The sequence below is a fragment of the Chionomys nivalis genome, chromosome 2 (genome assembly GCF_950005125.1).
Source record: "Chionomys nivalis chromosome 2, mChiNiv1.1, whole genome shotgun sequence".
In the NCBI taxonomy this organism is placed as follows: Eukaryota; Metazoa; Chordata; class Mammalia; order Rodentia; family Cricetidae; genus Chionomys; species Chionomys nivalis.
In genome coordinates this window covers 72,450,557-72,475,977 of record NC_080087.1, presented here as the reverse complement: position 1 = coordinate 72,475,977, position 25,421 = coordinate 72,450,557, and the positions used below count along the sequence as shown (strand labels likewise).

The 25,421-nt window shown below is 45.9% G+C and overlaps 1 protein-coding gene and 1 long non-coding RNA gene across 2 annotated transcripts; both read left to right on the top strand.

The window, feature by feature from the left end:
- The first annotated feature begins 1,123 nt into the window (after positions 1-1,123).
- On the top strand, positions 1,124-13,999 carry Zfp28 (ZFP28 zinc finger protein). Its single transcript, XM_057761806.1, is given in 9 exon segments — positions 1,124-1,171; positions 1,173-1,332; positions 1,888-1,979; positions 6,617-6,743; positions 6,881-6,976; positions 7,679-7,839; positions 9,598-9,712; positions 10,470-10,565; positions 11,533-13,999. Coding segments are annotated over 9 exon segments (2,595 nt in total). The 3' UTR covers positions 13,233-13,999.
- Positions 14,000-18,708: 4,709 nt separating this feature from the next.
- LOC130869598 (uncharacterized) lies at positions 18,709-23,749 on the top strand. The gene is made up of 7 exons (XR_009056679.1): positions 18,709-18,837; positions 18,986-19,151; positions 20,591-20,672; positions 22,070-22,190; positions 22,818-22,857; positions 23,323-23,403; positions 23,601-23,749. It is a non-coding gene; the product is annotated as an uncharacterized LOC130869598 (long non-coding RNA).
- Positions 23,750-25,421: the final 1,672 nt, after the last annotated feature.

The following is a 25,421-nucleotide window of genomic DNA, read 5'->3' as shown; positions in this document are numbered from 1 at the left end:
AGGTCAGGGACTCCATACAAGGAGGAAGCAGAAAGATCTAAGAGTCTGAGAATGGTGGGGAGCGCTGTGGAATGCTTCTGGATTGTGCTGCTCATGAGCTCACAGAAACTGTGACTCTTGCATAAGACTGGGCCAATGAGTATTCCACCATGGATAGAAGGGCTTACCCCTCCACACTTAGCTGAGAAACTATTGGCAAATGAAGGCAGCTGGGAGAAAGAAAGGGAGTCATTTTTCTCTGGGGATGTGTCCTCCCATTCCACCCCATAGATTTCCCGTGCTCAAGTCAAGGCATGACCCATGGTCATGAAGCACCAACTGGATATTAAAAAACAAAACAAAACAAAACAACAACAACAACAAAAAAAATGAACGTCGAAGTATAGGGGGTGTCTGATGGGGTTGGTTGGGAGAGCAAATGAGTTGGATATGACCAAGATACGGTGTATATATAGATCTGAAACTGACAAAGAATAAGCATTTTGAAGGAGCATCCCAGAAGAAAATCTGGGGAAGTACATGTAGCGGGGCCTTTTGAACACCATGTATTAGCGTTGAGGTGGTCGCAGCAACTAAATCCCAAGCCGACTAGCACCTCCAACCAGAACCACTGTGCATGATTTGTCAAGGCCCACATATTACCCCAGCCCAATTTACAACATCCCCCAACTCCCATCAGTCAAATCAACTTCAAACGACCCGCCGGTCGCCCTGCCACGGCGCACATACGCTCCTACTGCCACTTCAACTCCCAGAAACCTCTGGGGAGCTATTTGGGATCTCGTGCGACCCGTGTTTCCGGCAGGGTACCGTAGTTCACAGTAGTGGTCTCCCTTCATAGGGCTGAGTCCCGCCCGGCGCCACTGATTTTTTTTTTTCCGGCTGCGGACTACATTTCCCAGCGGGCCTTGTGCGCAAGCAAAGTCCACTTCCGGCTCGTTCGGGCTGAACTGCCTGAGGGTCGGAACCTTCAGGGCCGGGTTAGGCAGGGAGAGGGCGTGGCTGGCCGGGGCGTGGCGGGCGTGGACTGGAGGGTGCGGGTGTGGCCGGGGGTGTGTCCGTGAAGCGCGGCCTTGGAGGGCGTCTGCGGCCTGGCCAGGAGAGCGGTCGACCCTCGTGTGACATGCGTGGGGAGGCGAGTGCGGGGCCATGCGAGCCCCGCCCCCCCCCTGGGGCGCGGCGCCCTCTTTACAAAGCCCAGGGCTGGTGGAGGTCCTGCGGCGGGGACTTCAGTCGCTCGTGGGCGCTCCGCCCCGGGCAGGCCGCGCTCCAGGAATGGCCTGGCCTCCCAGGGCGGGCACGGAGCAGTGACCTCGGGGCCTACGCACAGAGGTGAGTGACTTGTGTCCAGCCTGAGTGGACAAAGATGAGTCTATTCTGGGTGTGAAGGGAGGGTAAGGTCCGAAGGTTCGAGTCCTTGGTGCTGGAGATGGTGTCTCTGGACTGAGTGTGAAGTTAAACGGGAATCAACCCTTGAAAGCGCAACTTTGAGCCAGAGCAGTCAAGCAGAAGTGTAGCGGGAACGTTGACGACGTCAGGTCACCTTAGTTTAGACTTGTCTCCATGCCCATGTTTCCAGAGATGAAACTCCCAGGGTGGCTGGAGAGATGGCTCACAACCATCCCTAACTCCAGTGGCAGGGGTTATAATTCCTTCTTCTGAACTTCATGGGTACAAGGCACACACATGGTGCACTTATATACACGCAAGCAACACACACACATAAACTTTCAAAAAAGAGACAGCTCCACTCCCCATTCCACCTTTTGCCTACTCCAGCGCAGGGAAATAGCGGGATCTCATCTCATCTTTTCAAAATGGTTCTACCCTGCTTGTGTAGGGTGTAGTCTTGTGTAGACTTGGTATCTAGTCCTTCCTTTTCCCCAGCTCTGCTTTCCAGAGATACCAACTTCCTCCAGGAGAGTAACCACAGACAGGAAGCTACCCCTACAGGGACTAAACTTAAAGCCCAATCTCAGGTGAGTCACGTTTTCTCTCTGCTTCCTGAAATAGTCTTGCTTTTTCACCACTTAGAAAGATGTTTATTTTCTCTGAAAAGTTTTCAGTTTAAGAGACCTGTTCTGGGTGCTGTTTCCTCATATTCTGGTGAGTGCTGGGCTACAGGGATAGCTTCAGACTGATCAGGGCTCTTCCTCTGCCTTCCTTTTCATCTCAACAGTTCTTTTTTGGTTGAAAAAATGATGTATCCCTTTTCTTTGTTCCACTTGTCTCAGAAGGACTTTTTTTGGACAAGGATTATCTACGCAGCCCTGGGTGTCTCTGTAGACCAACCTGGCTGTGAACTCACAGAGATCCTCCTGCCTCTGCCTCCTGAGTAGAGGGATTAAAGGTGTGCACCACCAAGCCCTGCTTCAGAAGAGTTCTTATGTTCAGGAATGCAGCAATCTTTCTACCTGTTTTCTTTGATGTCCTCAACGTAGGAGAAATATATTATGGCTAAGTTCCCTTTAGGGTTTGAGGCAAGGGCTCAGTGGGAAGAGCACTTGCTCTGTAAGTATGAGGACTTGAGTCTGAATCCCCAGTACCTATGTAAAAAGGCAAGTGTGTTCCTGTAAACCTCAGCATTTCCAGGTACAGGCACATACATTCTAGAGCTCTCTGGCCCATCAGCCTAGCCAAAAAGGTGAACTTCTTCTAATTTAGTGAGAAACTGTCTCAGAGCAGTAAAAGGAGCTGCTGAGCATGCTGGTCTCTCTCTCTCTCTCTCTCTCTCTCTCTCTCTCTCTCTCTCTCTCTCTCTCTCTCACACACACACACACACACACACACACACGAGTTTTTCACTGAGCTGGTGAAATGGCTCAGTGAGTAAAGCTACTTGCTGCCACTCTGGACAGCCTGAGTTTGATCTCAGGGAGGAAGGAGAAAACTGATTTCTGAAAGCTGTCTTCTGGCATTCACATGCATGCTTGTGTACACCCACATACAAATAAATGTAATCACTTTTTTAGGGATAATTTTAAATTTAAAGCTTTTCTTTATCTCTAGGAACTCACAACCTGTTGACAGAAAGTCAAGGAAGCATGCAAGAGTCCAGTTTTCCTACGTTGGGTCTGGGACCCCTTTCTCTTTTCCTTCGATTTTGAGATAGGGTCTCACTATGTATCCTTGGCTAACCAGTAGCTTGCTGTGTAGACAACCTTGAACTCATGGAGATCTGCTTGTCACTGCCTCCTGAATCCTGGGATTGAAAGTGTCACCACGACACCAGCCCTTCATCCTTACCTCACTCTAGGCCTCCTGCCTCTGTGCTTCTATGACCTCTGCTTCTACTCCTTTCCCTTCTGAAGAGTTCTCTGCATGTCAGCCCTTGCCACATCAGCTGTCTTCTCAAAACTTTCGAAGGTGTCCTTGAAGACAGACCCCGTCCCTAAAGTGATTAAGAAGAAGTCTGAGAAGTGACTCCTCCTTATCTCTGACATCTGCCATTCACTTTCATTCTCTTTCTTCCTGGAAATTTGCTTTCTCGTTCATGATCATACGTACCCTTACACACATGGGAGAGAAAGAGGTGAGAGGTAGTGGGGTGGGGGGAAGAGAAAGAAGAGAAAGGGGGAGGGAGGGAGCCGGGGTGTGGCTGCTCTGTTATTTTAGGTACTCAGTATGATGCTGTATGTAGTCCCAGTAGCATTTTGAGCCCAGGAGTTTGAGATAAGCCAAGGCACCAGGGCAAGATTTTGTTTCAAAAAGGAAAAGGAAAGTCAAAACCAATTATTTCCAGTTTTAAGAAAACACCTGACTGCTTTTCTTTCCTTTGGGAGTCACCAAATTCTAGTCTCCTTGATGGTGACAAGGTAGTAACAGATGCTGGGGAAGTCGGCTGAGTGTAGTCGGAATCAGTCATGGCTAGACACACATGTTTGTTACTTTGGGACACAGAAAAAGTGATTTTTTAAAAATTGTTTTCGGGAAGGAGTTTTGTAATCTGAAGATTTTCCCTCTTTTTTATTTCTGTTTAAAAACTAAAATCAATGTGGTTCACTTCTTTTAGTCCCAGCACTCTGAAGGCAGAAGCAGGTGGGTTTCAGCCAGGGCTACACAGAGAAACCCTATCTGGAAAAACCAAAACCAAACTAAAACCAAAAAACCTATAAAAGCATTCCATTGTGGATGCTGCACTGCTGTATACACAGTGTGGTTTCATATTCCGAAAAATAGGCATCATTTCCTTGAATTAAAAAATTTCTAAAAACATACAGATTAAAAAATTTAGAGAAAGATGACTTGGTTTGTTTAGTAAAGCATATATGAAAAGTATTTGAAAATTTTGGGGAAAATGAGTACAAGACTGAGTATCCAGAATCTTGAAGTTGGAGCTCTGGGCCTGGACCCTATAAAAGCCTGTGGGAAGCTGTGTGAGAATGTAAATGTTCCTGGACCAGCAGTCAGCAAGGTCTGAGAACCCTCATACCTTGCCTCCTTTCCCTTTTTAGCAGAGGGTACCTTTACTTACTCTTTGTCAGTTTTGTGTGTGAGAACAGTGTATCTCGACCGTAGGCTCCACGAATCCTTCCTCCCGCCCCCTCATCCGTAATCCCCCTCTTTACATCATTTCCTTTTTCTGTGAGTTATGCATTGAATCAGTGCCGGCTGCTGGGGTGCTGCCTGCCCTTGTTGGTTTGATCTTGTGCAGGTGACCACAGCTGAGCAGTTCCTGAGTGGAGCAGCCTTGTCATATCCAGGAAGTAGCATTGTAGGTGGACTCTTCTGTCCCACCCTCCAGTTCCCAAATAACCACACAGACTTACTCTTAATTATGAGTGCTCACTTGATAGCTCAGGCTTGTTACTAGCTAACTTTTACATTTTAAATCAACACATATTTCTTATCTATGCTCCGCCTCATGGCAGTACCTCTTTTAGCATAGCACATTCATCTTGCTTGTCTCTAATCTCCTCACAGCTCCTGAGACTCCTCCCTTCTTCTTCCCTACATTCCAGTGCCCTGAAAATTCCTGCCTAGCTATCGACAAGTCAGCTGTTTATCATTAGCCAATGAGAGTAGTACATATTCACATTGTACAGCATGTCATGTCATAGCACTCCTCCCTGTCTTCCAGCTGTTACATTTTTCCCACCCCCTCTTCCTGAGCCTTTGGGGTGTAGGACTGATCGAGAGGTCCCTCTTTGGACTGAGCACTCGACATTCACTTATTCTCAGGACTTAGACTTGTGTCTTTGTATTAGCTGCTCTCCACTAATTCTGTCTTTGAACACTATTTGAAATACTGTGTTTGTATTGAAATGTTTGGATATTAGCCTACTCGAAGCTTTCTACTGCCGAATCCTGCTGAGTTTTGACAATTAGAGGTATTTAGCTTCTGGTCAACTCAGGAGACTAGTGTTGATCTTTCTAGCGAGATGAAAATGCCTGTCGAAAAGCTGTCAGTTATGCTCTCTGTAGCAGGATGTAGGCGGGAAGTAGAGCACTGAACAGCGGTTGTTTTAGGCTGACTGGCTCAGGCAGCCATGCTAGCTCATGTTTGCTCAAACTCCCAGAGCGTTCTCAGCTCTCCTGGTGTTGTCAGGTGACATGTACTGCACGTGGTCCTTCAGCCTCCAGCTCAGGGGAGTTCCCTGGCAGGAGTTAATGACACTGGGGCTGCGGAGATGGGTTTGCTGGGCAAGCATGAGGGCCTGAGTTCACTCCAACACCGGTTTTTTTTTTTTTTTTTTAGAAGTTGATTGAGGAAGAGATACACAGCATCGCCCCTGGCCTACACACATGCACACACACACACAAAACCACTTATTTGTCTTGTCCTTCCATGATGGTGTTAAAGTGCCTTCAGAGTTCGGCAGCAGACTAAAGTTATGATGATGTTCTATTCACAGACTCTGGCCTGTGGGAACTAGCTTTCTAGCACACAGGCCTCCCAGCAGAAGAGCTCAGGTGTTGTTCCGGTTTGTGATTGGTTGAATGAGGACTTAGGTTTGGTACAGTGAGAGATACTCAAATTGGAGGCTGAGAAGATTGCTTTAGTTATCCCCCCCCCCCCCCGTGTCTTTTATTTTGAGGGAGGATCTCCAGAGGTGTGTCAGAAAATTCTAACATTTTCTGTGAGTGCATGCCTTTGCTGGCTGGTTTCATGTCAACTTGAGAAGAGTGAACCTCAATAAATGTTGTCATAAGATAGAGCTGTAGACAGGCCTATAGGACACTTTCTTAATGATACTGGGGAGGGCGCAGTTCATTATGGGTGGGGCCACTCCTGGCTGGTGGTCCTGGTTCTATAAGAAAACAAACTGAGCAAGCCATGAGGAATAAGCCAGTAAGCGGCACTCCACCATGACCTCTGTGTCAGCACCTGCCCCGTTCCTGCCCAGTTTGATTTCCTGTCCCGACTTCCTTCAGTGATGAACAACACTGTGGAAGTGCAAGCCAAATAAACCCTTTCCTCCATGGCTTGCTTTTGGTCATGGTGTTTCGCCACAGCAATGGAAACCCTGATTGAGGCGGCCTGCAAGTGCGTCTCCATCCTGAAGGATGGGGTGAGGGCTTGAGCACAGGGTGGGAGGTCATTGTTCATCTGAAAGCCCTCTGCTCACCAGTGTTCATCCGCTGGCTCAGAAACAATGCATTTTTGTCATTTCAGGGCTTGGTCACATTTGGGGATGTGGCTATTGTTTTCTCCCAGGAGGAGTGGGAATGGCTCAGCTCCGAGCAGAGGAGTCTGTATTGGAAGGTGATGCTGGACAACTACAGGAACCTGGAGTCAGTGGGTAAGGGGATCCCCACTCCTGCCCCCGACTCCCCTAATCCCTGTAGCACCCTCTTCTGTCCTGTCATTCCAAGTCGAGACAGACCCCAGCATGACCACATCCTCTTTTTCTTTCTTATGTTTTTCTTATGGACTTAGGGCTTTGTGCTTCGAAGCCAGATATGATCACCTTGTTGGAGCAAGGGAAAGATCCCTGGATGATGAAAAGAAAGACGACAAGAGGCCATTGCCCAGGTGAGCATGAGGACGTGGGGCAGTGGGGCTGCTGCTGGCCCAGCTCATTCCTGCAGACTCACAATCTCACCAGCAGACACTGCAGCCTCTTCAGCATGGGCTTTGCCGTCCTCATTCTCCGTCTCTGCTCTCCAGCACAGCCACATCCCCTTATAGACAAGTTACTTTTCTCTACATCCCTCCTTTGCCTTTCAGTCTTATGGACTCATCTTTTTTAAATATATGTATGTATGTATGTATGTATGTATGTGTTTATGTGTGTACACATATGTTTGTTTAGGTGAACACACCTGTGTGTATGTGTGTTTATATGTAGGCCAGAGGTCAGAGGTCTTCCTCTGTCACTCTTTTTTTTTAATAACTTTGTGTATGTGGCTGTTTTGCCTGTGCATATGTCTGCGTACTGTACACATGCATGCCTGGTGCCTGCAAAGAGGACAGTAGCTCTCCTGGAACTGGAGTTACAGCTGTGAGCCACCATTCAGGTGTTGGGAATTGAACCCGGGTCCTCTGGAAGAGTAGCAAGTACACTTAACAGCTGAGCTGTCTCTCTAGCTCCATCTCCTGTATTTTTTTATTTTAAAAAATGATTTTGTGTGTCTGGGTATTTTGCCTTCATGTATATCTGTGTATCACATGTGTGCTCTCCCCCTACCATGCAGCACATAGTAAGAACTGTTTGCTTTGTTCATGTCCTTTTAGACTTAATGGCTTTGCAGGAGACAAAGGCATTCCCTCCAGAGGTCTTAAGTGAAGAAAAGTTATCCCAGGCAGTATGGAGAAACCAGCCCCTGCCCTGCAGACCCAAGTGCTCTGTGTTAGGGGAAAACTGGGGTGAAGATACTGTGTTCCAGACACCAAGGGTAAGCAGGGGTAACCTTCAGGCAGCCCTTTATGATTCCTTGGGCAGTGGAGAAATTCCCATTGCATACACTATTTCCTGTGGATGGATTGAGGAAAGAGTTATATTATATTAAAACATATAGTAAAACCCTGTATGTGTATGTGTGTGTGTGCGCAGGTAGATGGAGGGGGGTGAGTCACAAACATGTTCTTCAGGTGACAGAAGTTTGATTTAGAGCAAGTGTCTGAGAACTCTGAGCATGATCTCAGTAGTTCTTCCTGTTCCCCTCTGCTGGGAGAATTCCTCCCTTAGAAGATGAGAATATCCACTCTCCTCTGAAGCACGATTAATAAAAACTCAGAGCGAGAGAGAGCGAGAGCGAGAGCGAGAGCGAGAGAGAGAGAGAGAGAGAGAGAGAGAGAGAGAGACTGGGGTTCAACCTGAAGATTGGAAAAGCCAAACAGCCGCCCCTGGCTATTACCTCGACCTTGGTCCAAAATGGCAATCCTGCCTCCAGGAATCTCAGAATGAGCCTGTGGTTGAGAGCTGTCTCCTTCCATTTTATAACCCTCTCTAGTTCTGGGTTTAAAGGCATGCACCACTACTGCCTGGTTTCTGTGGCAGGCTAGTGTGGCTGCTGGGATTAAAGGTGTGTGTCATTGTTGCCTGGTCTGTAGGGCTGACCAGTGTGGCTGTTTTACTTTCCCGATCCCCAGGCAAACTTTATTAAAATACAAATGAACTGCCACTACACTCCTCACAATGTCCTGATGACCAAATGTCTCAGTTAGATTGTATTGCTGTGATGAAACACCATGACCAAAAGGAGCTTGGGGAGGAAAGGGTTTATTTCATAGTATGTCTTATGGCCCATCATCTAGGGAAGTCAGGGCAGAAACTTAAGCTGGAAGTGATACAGAGGCCATGTAGGATGCTTTCTTCCCATGGCGTTTTCAGCCTGTCCTTTGATATCTTGGACCATAGGTGCAGAGGTGGCACCACTCACAGTGGGCAGGGCCTTCCCATATCAGTCACTAAGAAAATGCCTTGCAGGATTGCCTATAGGCCAGTCTTGTGGGCAGATTTCCTTAACTGAAGTTCTCTATTCTGTATCAACTTAACATAAAACTAGCCAGCACACCAAATACAGTTTCACCAGAGTTCATCCAGAACTAATGTATGTATTGGGATCATTTCCAGAGCTTAGGTCAGGAATGCTGGGAGGAGAGTGGGTAACTGCAAAGTGGCCGCACTGGAAAGTCTTCACCGTCACGAACAGTGGCTTCTTTGTAGTGTCATAGATAGAATCCCCCTGCCCCGTTTTATTGAATCTCCTTTCAACAAGCCTCCCCCGCGTGTGCCCTCTCTGATGCCGTGTACAGTTAGGGCAGAACTGCAATCCTATGTCTGGGAGAAAGTGGCTGGGATCTCAGGTGAGGGTCCTGTGACTCTCACCTTCTCTAAGAGAGTGTCGTCAACAAACAGGCTGCTCTTGCTGGTCTCCTGTTAGGAGGCGTGGCTGATCGATGAAGATGGCAGCTGTTTTTCTCAGAGGACCTCACTCTATGACACCTTCATTTCTCAATACCTCAACTGTGCACTTGAGCACATGCAAGCGCGCGTGGTGTGCACACACACACAAAGTCAATTCACAATAAACCTCTATTGCTCAGAATTCAACTGATACATACGGTCCAGAGTGTGCTGCTTACAGTGTGTGGACACATTCCACCCTACTCTGGCCACCAGGTTCATGAATGTGTTTATACCTTTTCAGGGCTTGAAGACCATCACAGATACGGCTAGAGACAGCTCTCCACAGCTTGCGTCAGCTCCAAAGAGTTTCTGCAAGAATGTGACATGGGAAAACTGTGATGACCTGGGGTCCTTAGGTAAGACTGTCTCCCTTTCAGATCTGAATCTATCTTCAGGAGACCTTGCTTTTCATTTTTTGTTTCTTTAATATATACTTTAAAGTGTGTGTGAGAACCTGCTTATGGAGGTCAGAAAAGGGCATTAGACTCCCTGGAGCTGGACTCAGTCCCCTACTGGAGAAGTGCTGTCTGTATAGATCTCTCTCTCTCTCTCTCCCTCTCTCTCTCTCTCTCTCTCTCTCTCTCTCTCTCTCTCTCTCTCTCTATCTCTGTCTAACACACACACACACACGCACGCACGCACGCACGCACTCTTTCTAACTGTTCCTGCAGTGCTGTGGAATAATCCTTCTATTACTGTGAATATATCTTATCCTTATCAGTTAATAAGAAAGCTGATTGGTCCATAGCAAAGCAGGATGTTGAGGACTGGGATTAAGAAGGGTGGGGAGAGGGAGAAGCCAGTGAGCATCTAAGAAGCAAGATGCTAGAGGACAGGTAAAACCATGAGCTATGGTTACGTGGCAATACATAGGTTAACAAATGGGTTTATTATAAATGTAAGAGCTGGTTAGTAATAAGCCTGAACTATTGGCTGAGCATTCCATAATTAATAAATTTTGTGTGTTTATTTGGGACCGGGCTCTTGGAACAGGAAAACTCTGCCTCTGTTTACACTGCAGTAATAGTTCTTTTCTGTCAGAGTCAGGAAATGGCTTACTCAATTTCAGGGTGACAAGATTATGAGCACATAATGTCTCATTTATTCCTTTAGGACACCATGTTTCCAAAGCAGATTTTGTCTCTTTGCTGGGGCAAGAGAAGATGCCCTCTGTGGTGCAAAGAAAACTGGCACCAGGCTTGTTCTCAGGTGAGTGTGGAGATGGTATGGTGACGTCACTGTTGCTCTGGATAGGATGCAAATCCTCACCACCACACACTGGAAACTGTCAAGTCTGACAAGTCTAAAGAGAAATATCACACTCTTAGATTTCAGAATGACTCCTTTCTTTGTGTCTTCTTTTAATGGCTCATTTCTGTTCGTGGAGTCTGCTTGTTTTTCTCCCAGCCGCCCAGACCCGAAATAATCACACAGAAGCTTTATTAATTAAAACACTGCTTGACCTATTAGCCTATGCATATTCTTATTTAACTCTTACATCTTAAATTAACTCACCTCTATTAATCTGTGCATCACCACAAGGTTGTGACCTAACAGCAAGGTTCTGGCTGGTGGCTCACATCTTTCTCCTTTGGTGGCTACGTAGCATATCCCTAACTCCACCTACTTTTCTCCTCTATCTCTGCTTGGAATTCCCGCCCTGCTGTGTTCTGCCCTGCTGGTAGGCCAAAGCACCTTTATTCATTACCAAATGGCAACAAAACATACTCACAGCATACAGAGAGGACTCCCACATCACATTTCCCTGTAGTTTTTTTTTTTTTTATTCTCACCCACTTGGGTGCTTGTCAGCCTTTCAGTTTCTTGGGCGTCTTTAAAGATTAAATGGCTTTTTGTTTCTTTTGCCTATCAGCTGGGCATTAGTAGATGACTGGAGAAGGGGAAAGCTTGTGTTTGTGTTTGCGTGTGCACACGCCTCTCTATGCCTGTGTGTGTGTGTTTGCATGTGCACACGCCTCTCTATGCCTGTGTGTGTTTGCGTGTGCACACGCCTCTCTATGCCTGTGTGTGTGCATGTGTGAACTGTTGAAGAACCCTCTAATGGAGAAGATAGATATGATGTGGATAATTTGCATGAAGTAACGGACATTTTTGACTCAGGTATTGCAGAGAAACAAGGACATTAAAGGAGAGAACTTTTTTTGATCTATTTTAGGCCAGCAGTCTGTACGTGAGGCCCAGGATCTGTTTCCAAAGCAAGACTCAGATGCTGAAGGATTAACAGACAGACCTTCCAGCACTAAACCTGAGTGTTCCACCTTCAGAGAAGATTGGGATTCTGAGTGTGTGTTTGAAAGGAATGGTCAAGACATACCGTTTGAGCAAGAGACAGTTACTCAGAACGAAGCCTTCTCAGAAGGGAGAGATCATGCGTATATCAAATCTGGAAGATGGTTTCATTTGAACATTTCAGAAGAGAAAAGTCATAATTGTGATTCAGGTAAAAGTTTTTCTCAAAATTCAGTGGTCGTAAAGGAACCTGGAATCTATGCAGGAAAAAAGCTTTTCAAATGTAATGAGTGTAAGAAAACTTTCACCCAGAGCTCATCCCTTACAGTGCACCAGAGAATTCATACTGGGGAGAAACCCTACAAATGCGAAGAGTGTGGAAAGGCTTTCAGCGATGGCTCCTCTTTCACACGGCACCAGAGGTGCCACACAGGCAAGAAGCCGTACGAGTGCGTCGAGTGTGGAAAAGCTTTCATACAGAACACCTCCCTTATTCGTCACTGGAGATACTATCACACCGGGGAGAAACCCTTTGATTGCATCGACTGTGGTAAAGCCTTCAGTGACCTCATAGGGCTTAATCAACATAGGAGAATTCACACTGGAGAGAAACCGTATGAATGTGACGTGTGTCACAAGTCCTTTCGATATGGCTCATCCCTCACTGTGCACCAAAGGGTTCATACTGGAGAAAAACCATATGAGTGTGACATTTGCAGGAAAGCCTTCAGCCATCACGCATCGCTCACTCAGCATCAAAGGGTGCATTCTGGAGAAAAGCCCTTTAAGTGCAAGGAATGTGGGAAAGCTTTTAGGCAGAATATACACCTTGCTAGTCATTTGAGGATCCATACGGGGGAAAAGCCCTTTGAGTGTGGGCAATGTGGGAAATCCTTCAGCATCAGCTCACAGCTTGCCACCCATCAGCGAATTCACACAGGAGAAAAGCCTTATGAATGTGAGGTGTGTAGTAAAGCATTTACGCAGAAGGCTCACCTTGCACAACACCAGAAAACTCACACGGGAGAGAAACCATATGAATGTAAGGAGTGTGGCAAGGCCTTCAGCCAGACGACTCACCTCATTCAGCATCAAAGGGTTCACACCGGGGAGAAGCCCTATAAGTGTCTGGAGTGTGGGAAGGCCTTTGGTGATAACTCTTCCTGCACTCAGCACCAGAGGCTTCACACTGGCCAGAGGCCTTATGAGTGTGTGGAATGTGGGAAGGCCTTCAAGACCAAGTCGTCCCTTATCTGTCATCGTAGATGTCACACTGGAGAGAAACCTTACGAGTGTAGTGCATGTGGCAAAGCCTTTAGCCATCGCCAGTCCCTTAGTGTACATCAGAGAATTCATTCTGGGAAGAAACCATATGAATGTAAGGAATGTAGGAAAACCTTCATCCAAATTGGACACCTTAACCAACATAAGAGAGTCCACACTGGAGAGAGAACGTATAACCGCAAGAAGGGCAGGAAGGCCTTCAGGCAGGCTGCACACTTTGCTCACCATCAGCGAATTCATTCTGGAGAGTCACCCGCTCACCCTTCTTTGCCTTCTACATCCAGTCCGGTGGATTTCTTCCCCAAATTTGTCTGGAATCCATCCTCACTTTCACCCTCATAATCTCAAAATATTGCCATTTCCACTACACTGCTTTGAACAATCACTTCCTTGTCCCTTTGTTCCCTCTGTCTATTACAAGACAGTTCTTCATGTTTCAGTCGGGTTGAATTATTTTTGGAATATCAGTGTAATTAATTTGCTCATCAAAAACTTATATTCATTGGTTAATGCCTAAGATGTGCTTAGCACAGTGCCTGACCCGTACCAAGTATTATAAACGTGACTCTTTTAAAAATTTATTTTTGAAAATGGAAATTTTATTGTGGTCAGCCCTGATAAAAATGGTGCAGTAGAAACCCGGTTTCCGAACAGGAAGGGAGTCCTCTGAGTTGTTGATGAGGCTTGTTTCTTTTCCTTGAAAGCTTGTTTCTAAGCCACGGGTATGGTGGGGTTGTCTGTAATCTTAGTGTTCATGAATTCACGGCCAGCCGGAGCAATTCAGTGAGCCCCTATCTCTAAATAAAAATGGAACAGTTTATCCCATACTGCTGAACTACGTGACTGTAGGGTAATAGAACCTTAGTGAGAAAGCTCTGCTGTAATACCCATGACAGTAAAAGGATAGGTAACAAGTGTGTAGGCCACCCGACACAAATGAACAAAACAGCTGGAAAAGTGCAAGGTTTTATATGTGTGTAGTTAAAACTACCAACAAATTACTTAAGAGTGGAAAAACTCTGAAGGATTTGATCTGTTTAAAGTCACTGGTTTATGAATGCATTCTTGGTAAACGTCCAATGAAGCATTCACTCGGGTAAACTGATCTATAGTAGGGGGCAGCAAACTGACTTATGAAGGCTCACTGATACTTTTTTTATGGTCTGTAATCTAAATTTCTGAAAAGGTGTTTAAAGTGGTTTTAAACATTGGAGGAGTGTTTTCAGCCTGATGACTGTGAGAAACTTGCATTTCAGTGTCTGGGTGAAGCTGTGTTGGCATGCAGCCACACCCACAGGTTCACAGTGTCTGTGGGTGAAGCTGTGTTGGCATGCAGCCACACCCACAGGGTCACAGTGTCTGGGTGAAGCTGTGTTGGCATGCAGCCACACCCACAGGTTCACAGTGTCTGGGTGAAGCTGTGTTGGCATGCAGCCACACCCACAGGTTCACAGTGTCTGGGTGAAGCTGTGTTGGCATGCAGCCACACCCACGGGTTCACAGTGTCTGTGGGTGAAGCTGTGTTGGCATGCAGCCACACCCACGGGTTCACAGTGTCTGTGGGTGAAGCTGTGTTGGCATGCAGCCACACCCACGGGTTCACAGTGTCTGTGGGTGAAGCTGTGTTGGCATGCAGCCACACCCACGGGTTCACAGTGTCTGTGGGTGAAGCTGTGTTGGCATGCAGCCACACCCACAGGTTCACAGTGTCTGTGGGTGAAGCTGTGTTGGCATGCAGTCACACCCACAGGGTCACAGTGTCTGTGGGTGAAGCTGTGTTGGCATGCAGTCACACCCACAGGGTCACAGTGTCTGGGTGAACCTGTGTTGGCATGCAGTCACACCCACAGGTTCACAGTGTCTGTGGGTGAAGCTGTGTTGGCATGCAGTCACACCCACAGGTTCACAGTGTCTGTGGGTGAAGCTGTGTTGGCATGCAGCCACACCCACAGGTTCACAGTGTCTGTGGGTGAAGCTGTGTTGGCATGCAGCCACACCCACAGGGTCACAGTGTCTGGGTGAAGCTGTGTTGGCATGCAGCCACACCCACAGGTTCACAGTGTCTGTGGGTGAAGCTGTGTTGGCATGCAGCCACACCCACAGGTTCACAGTGTCTGTGGGTGAAGCTGTGTTGGCATGCAGTCACACCCACAGGGTCACAGTGTCTGTGGGTGAAGCTGTGTTGGCATGCAGCCACACCCACAGGTTTGCAGTGTCTGGGTGAAGCTGTGTTGGCATGCAGCCACACATTCACTTATATAGTGTTGGTGGTGCTTCCGTCTCTACGGAGGGGAAGTTGTGGTGTAATGAAGGCCATCTGGCTCAGAGAGTCAAAGTAGAGTTTTATTGAGCCACAGCCATGGTTATTGGCTTATCAACAATCTTTGGCTCTTTTTTATTTTGTTTTTTAACAGTGGCAGAGTTGATTAGTTGCACAGGAGACTGTATGGCCACATTAAGCCATAAATATTTACAGTTGAAAATAGAGAAGAATGCACACAAGTTTCTAACCTCATGGCAATAGTCAACCCCGACCAAAGACTCAAACACAAGCCCAAGAATATTGAGCTTCTCAGGTTAAGGTACCTGTTGCCAATCCTGATGACCTGAGTTTGATTCTTGGAACTCATGTGGTGGAGGGAGAAAACTCCCTCATGAGAGCTGTCCTCAAGACCGTCATACCTTCACACAAATGGTGTCATATGCACACTACAAACACAAGCAACAGATGCTCTAAAAATGCAGCTTATAGAGCAAGTTATGAAGAGATGACATTATTAAATGACGAAACTCAATAAAATATATATTTAGAAAAACCACTAAAATGTTTATGAATTATCTTTCCAAAACGAGTCCCATGAGGATATGTTGGCAACATCAGGAAACATTCAGGCAAGAATATAAATTTTTTTAAGGATTTTTTTTTTGACAGGGTCTCTATGTAGTCTTTGACCATTATGGAACTTGCTATGTAGTCCAGGCTGTCTTTGAATTCATAGAGATCTGTCTGCCCCTGCCTCCCAAGTATTTGGATTTTTGGTTTTTTTGTGTGTGTATGTGTGTGCCACATGTGTTTGTGTACCCACAGAGGCCAGAAGAGAGCTCTGGATCCTCAAGGGAGCAACTCAAAACAGGAATTTAAAAATTCCAAATACACTACTCCAATTCAAAGATACACTAATTTAATGCATGCTGAGGAATGGCAGAAGGAAGATATTTAATGTCTCCTTTTATTTTACTTTATATTGTTCCTTTATGAGCAGAATACTTTGTACCTGTAGTGAGGGCACTGCAGTTCCTAACATACAAGTCTCAAATCTGTCATGCTGGTTCAGACAGCGTTTGCTGGCACTGCATGGTGTGACCGCATCCACAGAGCAAAGTACACGTGTTCAGAAGCAAGGCTGCAGTGGGGCCCTTTAATGCAGCATGAGACTGCCACCAAAGAGACCTCAGTTTCACTGTGTGTCAGATTCCAAATGTTTGGTTGTGCATCCAGGAGCCTTTTGTTGTTTGTAGCCTTTTCAGTATTTACATTCAGTTATGCAGTTGTTAAGAATCTGGGATCTAGAGTTCACTGAGCCTTGTAACAACTGCTGGGAACAACCCTGATTGTGTCTGGACCTTAGGGGCCAGAGAAATCATCTGTCATAGTTGCACACTCAGTGCATGCCACAGTGTTCAAGACCACAGTGTTGGGCGATGGTGGCGCACGCCTTTAATCCCAGCACTTGGGAGGCAGAGGCAGGCGGATCTCTGTGAGTTCGAGACCAGCCTGGTCTACAGAGCTAGTTACAGGACAAGCTCCAAAGCCACAGAGAAACCCTGTCTCGAAAAACCAAAAAAAAAAAAAAAAAAAAAAAACCAAAAAAACAAAAAACAACAACAACAACAAAAAAACACACTCAAGACCATTGTGTTCATGCCACAGTGTTCAAGACCAATGTGTTTGCATAAAGGTAGTCCATTTGGCTGTTTTGGTAGACAGTCCTATTGCCTAAAGTAGTCAGGTAGCAAGAGAGAGAGAGAGTCCAATAGCTGCCAATTAGAGGCCCGAATGGCCTCATCCAGCATCTTTGCCTATTAACAAGAAAATGAGCAACACCAGGAGTGCTTTTAAGACTTTAAACAAAGCTGGGGTGATGGTGCACACCTTTAATCCAAGCACCCAGGAGGCAGAGGCAGGCGGATCACTGTGAGTTCGAGGCCAGCCGGTCTACAAGAGCTAGTTCTAGGACAGGCTCCAAAGCTACAGAGAAACCCTGTCTTGAAAAACAAAAGAACAACAAAAAGGAATTTAAACAAATTTGCATTGATGATAGTAGTAGTGACCTCTCACTCTATAGACCAGGCTGACCTCGAACTCACAGAGGTCCACCTGCTTCTGCCTCCCAAGTGCTGGGATTAAAGTCCTGTGCTACCATGCCTGACAAGTAACCTCTTAAGAGTATGCTTTAGTTATGCCGGGCGGTGGTGGCGCACGCCTTTAATCCCAGCACTTGGGAGGCAGAGGCAGGTGGATCTCTGTGAGTTCGAGACCAGCCTGGTCTACAAGAGCCAGTTCCAGGACAGGCTCCAAAGCTACAGAGAAACCCTGTCTCGAAAAACAAAACAAAACAAACAAAAAAAATTATTCTGAACACCTGGTTGTCACACGTAGATCTGTCTCGGTTGTCTGCCCCACAGATCCTATGTGTCAAACACTCTTGTCACTGAAAATTAAGCCCTGAACAGGATGAAGATGTGTATGTAGTCTTGGAATATTCAGCCTTGCAGGGAAAGGTAAACCGGGGATGAAGGTGGGTTATGTCAGGGAGCAATAACTAAAGCACGAAATAGGTCACACAGACTCAAATCCCAAGTACATAAATCACAGAATCAAATATTTCTCTCCTGTCTTTTGATCTGTGTCCCTAAATCTAAATCTCACCCCTTGCCTACAGCTGTCTTCTACTGCAGACGCCACAGCAGCTTCCTTGGCTTTAAAGCTTGGTCTCCCACTTTGGGCCTGTCCACTTATCTTCCCAAACTGATAGTCACACGAGAGCGGGTGATAAGTAGTCTGCCTGTACTTCTGGATCCAGACTCGACCCTAAAAAATGTAAAACTTTAAAAAAAATCTAAAGCCATTTCTGATGACTCTCAGTACTTCCCCACCTCCCCTGGGAACCAAGGACATAACAGCTATGCATACACGTACTGAGATGTTGGAAACTTTCCATCTCCCTAAATAGGGGCATGATAACCCTTAGGTGTTGACTCAGTTACTGATGTTTTGACTTAGTCCCTGAAAAGGGGCAAAGTGACCTTCAGAAGTTTCCCTTTACCTCATCTGATCTGGCAATCACTCTCCAGCTAATTATTGGTAATAACCTTTTTAAATAAGCCAATCCAATAAGTTGACAGGTTCCGCCCCCTTGTCTCTGTGGCTTTTTGCTTTGAAAGATGGGCTGTAACAGCTATTGATGTCCTTCATATCCCAAACCTGAGGGACCCTGTCATAACAGAATAAAAAAATCCTCTTGCTGTTTACATCCACACAAATGGTCTCGACTGATCCTTGGGTAGGGGGTCTCTCCAGAAAAAAGACATCCTTCGGGGGGTCTTTCATGAGGACTGTATTCTGAATTTGCGGACACCAATTAGGGAACAGAGAGTGGCGACCAACTGGCCATCTGCGGAGGCTCCTTTTTCAGCCTCCTGGGACATCTCGTCCTACACTCGCTGGGTGAGGACTACACATCCCAGTTGCCATTGCGGAGCACCGCACTACCACCTCCGTTAGAAACCGGAAGTCAGTGATGCTTCAATCCTGTCGGGGTCTCAGGTGGAATTCTTGTTGGGTTTGGAGTGGAAGTTAGACCTGATTTGAGAAGGCAGCTGGGCGTGGTGTTCATGTCGGCACGAGGGTGATCTGGCATCCGTAGATCTGACACGCGTGTTGTGTGTGAGTGTGGGAATGTGGGACTGACCGGGAGGAGACTCTGGGGAAGTGTGAAACAGGATGCGAGGTGGGTGGGGCGGTGTGTGCGTGCGTGTGTGTGTGTGTGTGTGTGTGTGTGTGTGTGTGACCTTATCTCCCTGTTTGATTTTAGGTCCCAGCGGCGTGTGCTGGACCACAGTGCATACTGGGGAATGAATGCAAGACCTCACTCACTGTTAAATACGTGGTCTCGGTGGCAAACTCAAAGAATCCATACACAGTGTCCAGGCAACTGAAGTATTTCTTGCTTGACTTTTCTAGAAGCAGACACTACTTAGGTAAGAATGAGAGATGGTTTGGGTGTGGCTAAAGAAACAAAAAGTGAAATTTGAGATTTGAGGAAGATGTTATTTGAAGTCCCAAGTGCCATAGGAGGGTGTCATGGTCTCCAGTGCTGGTAAAGTCCAGTCTAAAGATTTGGAAGGCCACTTTGGTTTACAGTGTGGAGCTGAGTTCAGGAAGGGACTTTGACTTGACCAGAGTCACTTAACCAGACTCTGCCATCTAGGTCTCGGTGTTTCCCGGAATTCAGGGAGTGAATACCAGCAATAAGAACACTTCTTCTGAGTGCCCTCCTGCTGTTCAAGGGCGTCAGCATTTAGTTTCTCACCTGCTCCTGCATTCACGCAGTGCACACACATGCACTCAGGTACACACACATGCACATACAGTGAAGTAAATACATATTTTAAAAAAGAAAATCAGGATTAATTCAGCTACTCTCCCCTTCATAATTAAAGGAACATGTCAGAGCAGTTGACAAGGAACTTCATCAAAACTCATTTGGCATAAAGCAAATTGCAAGCTGGTCTCATGACAATTCTCTGAAATCCGCAAGGGCTGTTTGTTGTATGGAAGTTACAGCCCTTGGGGAACATGGCTTCTGCAGGAATTCACCTCATTACATCTTGCCTAGTTTCTCAGGGAGGTATATTTTGTGGTGACTGTATTTCTCATTGTTTACAGCTGTTTGATTTGTAAAAAGTCTTCCCAGAGTTTTACTATGTAAAATGGTGAGGTTACTCCCTACTTTCTTTTTTTCTTTCTTTTTTGGTTTTTCGAGATAGGGTTTCTCTGTGGTTTTGGAGCCTGTCCTGGAACTAGCTCTTGTAGACCAGGCTGGTCTCGAACTCCCAGAGATCCGCCTGCCTCTGCCTCCCAAGTGCTGGGATTAAAGGCGTGCGCCACCACCGCCCGGCTCCCTACTTTCTTTTAAAGTCTGGGGAGATTAAAAGAGTATTAAAAGAACTGGAGAGATGGATCAGCAGTTAAGAGCACTGGATGTTCTTCCAGGGGACCTGACTTCTATTATCAGCCCCCATATGATGGCTCACAACAGTCTGTAACTCCAGTCCCAGGGAAACCAATGTCATTTTCTGGTCTCCATGGACCAGGTATCCATGTGGTACACAGACATGTAGGCAAAACACCCATACATATAAGATAAGATTTTTTTAAAAAAAATAGAGAAAGAATACTAAATATGCAACATGTCCTATTAATGAATTGGTTTAGCTGGGAGAAGTGTTGCAAGATTGGTTGGTTGTAGCTGTGTTCTTAGGTTTCCACAGAACACCTGGTTAGTTGGTCTCAGTTGCTTGGAATGTCTATTTCACTGTTTGTCTTTCTCTCTGTGTTGTTGGTGTGTTTCTGAGTTGTATTTTTTGCATCTTGATTTTCACGACTTATTTCTCATCTGTCAGTTGTATACTTTCAGGGTGAAGCCCTTCTACAAATGAAGACCCAGGAAGAAGTGAAAGGTACGGAAAGGAACCACGTTGGTGAAAGCCATGTTCCTGGTGAGTGAGTTAGTGTTCCCTCCCTCCTTTCTGAAGTGAATTCTTGTGCTTAAGGATTTGGCAGTGTTTATTTCCCTTTGAAAATTACTAAGACTAGAAGCTTGGGGCTTGTTTCCTATTTCCTCTGTTTCTGATGCATGGAGCATGGGGGTGGACTCAATAATCCATTGCATTGTCCCCCTCAGAGTTGTTTGTTTGTTTTTTTCCATCTGAGAAAGGACTGGATCTAAACCTCTTCTGTTGTAGGAAGACCGCTTGTTTGTTTCCCAGCTGCCCAGGAGCTCAGACCCAAAATAACCACACAGAAACTGTATTAATTAAATCACTCCTTGGCCCCTTAGCTCTAGCTTCTTATTGGCTAACTCTTACATACTAATTAAACCCATCTCCATTAATCTGTGTATCATCACATGATAGTGGCTTACTGGCAAAGTTTCAGCATGTCTGTCTCTGGGGATGGCTCCATGTCTTCTCCCTGACTCTGCCTCCTTTCTCCCAGCATTCAGTTTAGGTTTCCCAGCCTACCTAAGTTCTGCCCTATCAACAGGCCAAGGCAGTTTCTTTATTTACCAATGGTATTCACAGCATACAGAGGGGAATCCTACATCACTCTTCTTTGTGTTCAGTCCTTTTATGGGCCTAGAAGGTAGAATAATCTTTTAGGGAACTTTGAGAACCAGTACATGCCTGGGCCCTATGAGAGTTGATAGTCTCTTAGAAATATGAAAAGGCACAAAGGTAAGTGCTCCAGGAAGAGAGAAAACTTACTGCAGAGTAGTGGGAAAGGACCACTGACTGACCACCCGATGCAGTGAGGAAGGATCGCTGACTGACCACCCGATGCAGTGAGGAAGGACCACTGACTGACCACCCGATGCAGTGAGGAAGGATCGCTGACTGACCACCCATTGCAGTGGGGAAGGACCACTGACTGACCACCCGATGCAGTGGGGAAGGACCACTGACTGACCACCCGATACAGTGGGGAAGGACCGCTGACTGACCATATGATGCAGTGGGGAAGGACCACTGACTGACCACCCATTGCAGTGGGGAAGGACCGCTGACTGACCATATGATGAAGTGGGGAAGGACCAATGTCTGGCCATCCCATTGCAGTGGGGAAGGACCGCTGACTGACCATATGATGCAGTGGGTGAATTAAAATGATGTCCCTTCCTTTATACTAGTGAAGGTCAGGACAGTCCACACAGCCTGGCATGAAGTCTGCATTAGTTTCTTCTTGTTGCTGTGATAAAATACCAAAAAGCAGCTTATGGAAGAAAGAGTTTAGGCTAGCTTATGGCTCCAGGGATCAGCGTCTATCGTGGTGGGGGAGGCATGGAATCAAGCAGCCAGAGTAGGACACTGAAATGTCTTTTCTCAAACACACACAGGGAAGATTCAGAGTGAGCAGGAACTGGGATGAGGCTACACCCTTCCAAGCCGCATCCCAGTGGTGTACTTCCTTTAGAAGGCTCTACTTCCTGAAGTGTCCACAACCTCCCAAAACAGCAGGTAATAAAGGGTTTGATAGCTGAGCCTATGGAGGACATTTTTCATTCAAAGCACCAGAAAGTTCGTTTTATTTTCTCTCCTTGCTTCCTTGGTGAAGGATCTTTGTGAAGGGAGGAGCAGCACAGTTAGACTCTGCTGAGGGGAAGTGTTGGGGGGGGAGCAGCACAGTTAGACTCTGCTGAGGGGAAGTGTTGAAGGGGAAGTGTTGAAAGGACTTGGGATTCCTGAGCTGCTTCTGGAACAGAGTATTTTTCCGTTTTGAAAAAGTATGTACAGCATAACCAGGCAGCAAAGGCTAGTGTGCATCTCACCTAGGTCATTCAGACTGTTGGTGCTGTTACTTGTACACATTCTTTTTATTGATTTATTTATGTTTTGGATTTTTGAGACAGAGTTTTGCTGTGTAGCCCTGGCTGTCCTGGAACTCACTCTGTTGACTGGAATGGCCACGAACTCACAGAGATCCTCCTGCCTCTGCCTCCTGAGTGCTGGGATTAAAGGTGTGCGCCACCAGAGCCTGGCTGCTTGCACACATTATTTTATCTTGTAATGAGCAGTATAACTCATGTGCCCTAGAGCCACATGAGCCCAGGAGCCTGAGCTCAGATTTTGTTTGTGTCATTTTAGGGCTAGTGACTCACAGATGTGGCCATAAACTTCTGCCAAGGTGAGTGGGGATGACTGAGTCTTGTCCAGAGGCGTTTGCACAGGAAGGCAATGCGGGACACCTACAGGAACCTAGATGTAGGGGAAGGTAGCACCGATGTCCACTGTGACTCAGTGTCTTCTCTTGTTTTATCGTTTTCCAACACCGCCCCTCTTCAAGACCATTTAGACGGGTGGTTCTCAACCTGTGGGTCATGTGACCTCTTTGGGGTGTATCCAATGAGCCTTCACACGCAAGGGTTGCCTAAGATCATGGGAAAACACAGATATTTACCTTAAAATTCTTAATAGTAACAAAATTGCAGTTATGAAGTAGCAATGAAGATAATTTTATGGTTGGGGGACACCAAGCCACGAGGAACTGTATTAAAAGGTCACAGCATTAGGAGGGTTGAGACCTGCCGATTTAGACAATTGTAGCTCCTGTTTACAAGCTTCACTGTCAGCTTTCATGTTTTATATACAGATCTTTGCATTTTAAAACCAGATGAGATCCCATTACTATAGCACGAGAAGGAGCCATGATGACAGACGGAGAGGTGTCCAGGTGAGTGCAGCATGCCTGGAGCTGCAGAAGTTGGCTCAGCGGTCTCTTCCTTTGGCATCTGAGGGATAATTCAGATGCTCTCCCGGATTGGTGCAGGCTGTCATAGCAGTTTCTTCTCCATTGGCATCTTACCACATTTACCTTGTTTATTTCCTGTGCATATCAAAGTCTATCTTAACTTCTGCCCCACTGATCAGGTGATAGGTAAGGAAGCTAGCTGAGCGTGAGCCAGAGGTGACTCAGGAGGCAAGATTCTTCGATCGTTTCTACTTCCGTTCCTGCTTGGATTCTTGTCCCGATTTCCCTCAGTGATAGACTGTGACCTGGAAGTGTAAGCAGAAATAAATCCTTTTCTCTCCCAAGTTGCTTTGGGTTGGAGTGTTTTATCATAGCAACAGAAAAGCAGAATAAGTAAGCATCTAATCCAAGCCAAAATAAGTTATGAATAGTCTGTAGTCATTGGTGTTTCTAGAGATCAAAGTAGGGGTAAATGAATTGGAAAACTGTAGATCTAATGTAGTTAAAGATGTATGTCTTTAAGAAAAGGAATAAAACATATAAACTGAGGACAAATGAGAGGAAACATGTAAAACCACAAACACAAAGGACTTAAGAGAATCGCATGAAGGTCTGGGGTGTGGGTTAGCCGATACTAGACCTGAATTTGATCCCCAATGATCCCCGCCCCCTGAATACAAGCAAAGTAGTGTGACATGACTCTGTTCTCCCCAGCTCCGTCACTAATGTGAAGTCTGGATGAACGGGTGGTATCCTGGGAGAATGCGGAAGTGTGGGTGAGCAGGACTGAAATACAGGCGAAAGGCTAGAAAGCAATACAGGAAGCTGTTTGTCGAGTGCCTCCCCAAAGAGAATAGACCACAGTCTTGTTTCACAAATCAGTTCATAAAGCCTTTAAGGAAAAATGTCCTCCGCATTATTGTTTCCACTGAAATTTGTCAGAAGTAGTAAGAAAGCAAGCTGTGGTCAGAGACAGCTCAGTGATCAAGAGGACTTGCTCTTGTAGAGGACCCGAGTCTGGTTCTCAGCACCCATTTGGGGGCTTATAACCACTCCGAACTCCAGTTCTGATGGACTCTTCTGGCCTCTGTAGGTACCAGGCACACGTGTGGTACCTATATGTACATAAGGAGAAAACACTCTTACACACAAAACTGAAATATTTTAAGTAAAATGAAAAAGAGAGTTTACAAAATAATTGTTGATGAATACAGCATGTTCTTTGATAACAGAGTTTACCAAAACCACCCAGCAGGTAAGTTCCACCCATAAGTATTAGTGTAAAGAAAAGACTGTATATAATATTGACCTTATGGCCAGTGATGGCTTATTCCAGGTGTGCTTGGATAGTGGTGGCATCTGATTTAACATCTTCTGGGCTCTTGATTTGCAAGGTTCCTTCCTAGCATGTATTAAAGGAAATGTTTGTCTATATCTTTCAGACATGAAATACATGTGGGTGACTAAAGAATTATGTCCAAATCATGTATGTATGTATGTATGTATGTATGTATGTATGTATGTATGTATATATTTTTCAAGACAGGGTTTCTCTGTGTTCTGGCTGTTCTGGAACTCATTCTGTAGACCAGGCTGTCCTTGAAGTCCAGAGATTCGCCTACCTCTGTCTCCCAAGAGCTGGGATTAAAGACATGTGCCACCACTGCCCAATATAACTGGAACATTTATAAAGAGAAAATTTCCTAGGCAGCAATTGTGAAAAGGCTTACAAATTATGCTCTGGAATATTCCACACTAGGGGAAAACTGGAGCTGTAAAGACTTGCTTGGAATGGAATCAGTCAGCAAACACATTTTAGGCTTGGGACAGCCACTCATATAGATACCTTTATTGTGGAAAGAGACCACTGCTCAGTCCGGGACAAACTTCCATGGGCATTCATTATCTAATACAGATTTTTTTCCTATGGGAGAGATAATATATACTTTTGGTACTGAAAATAATTCATGAAAAAGTATAAATAAGACTTTGGAGAAAAA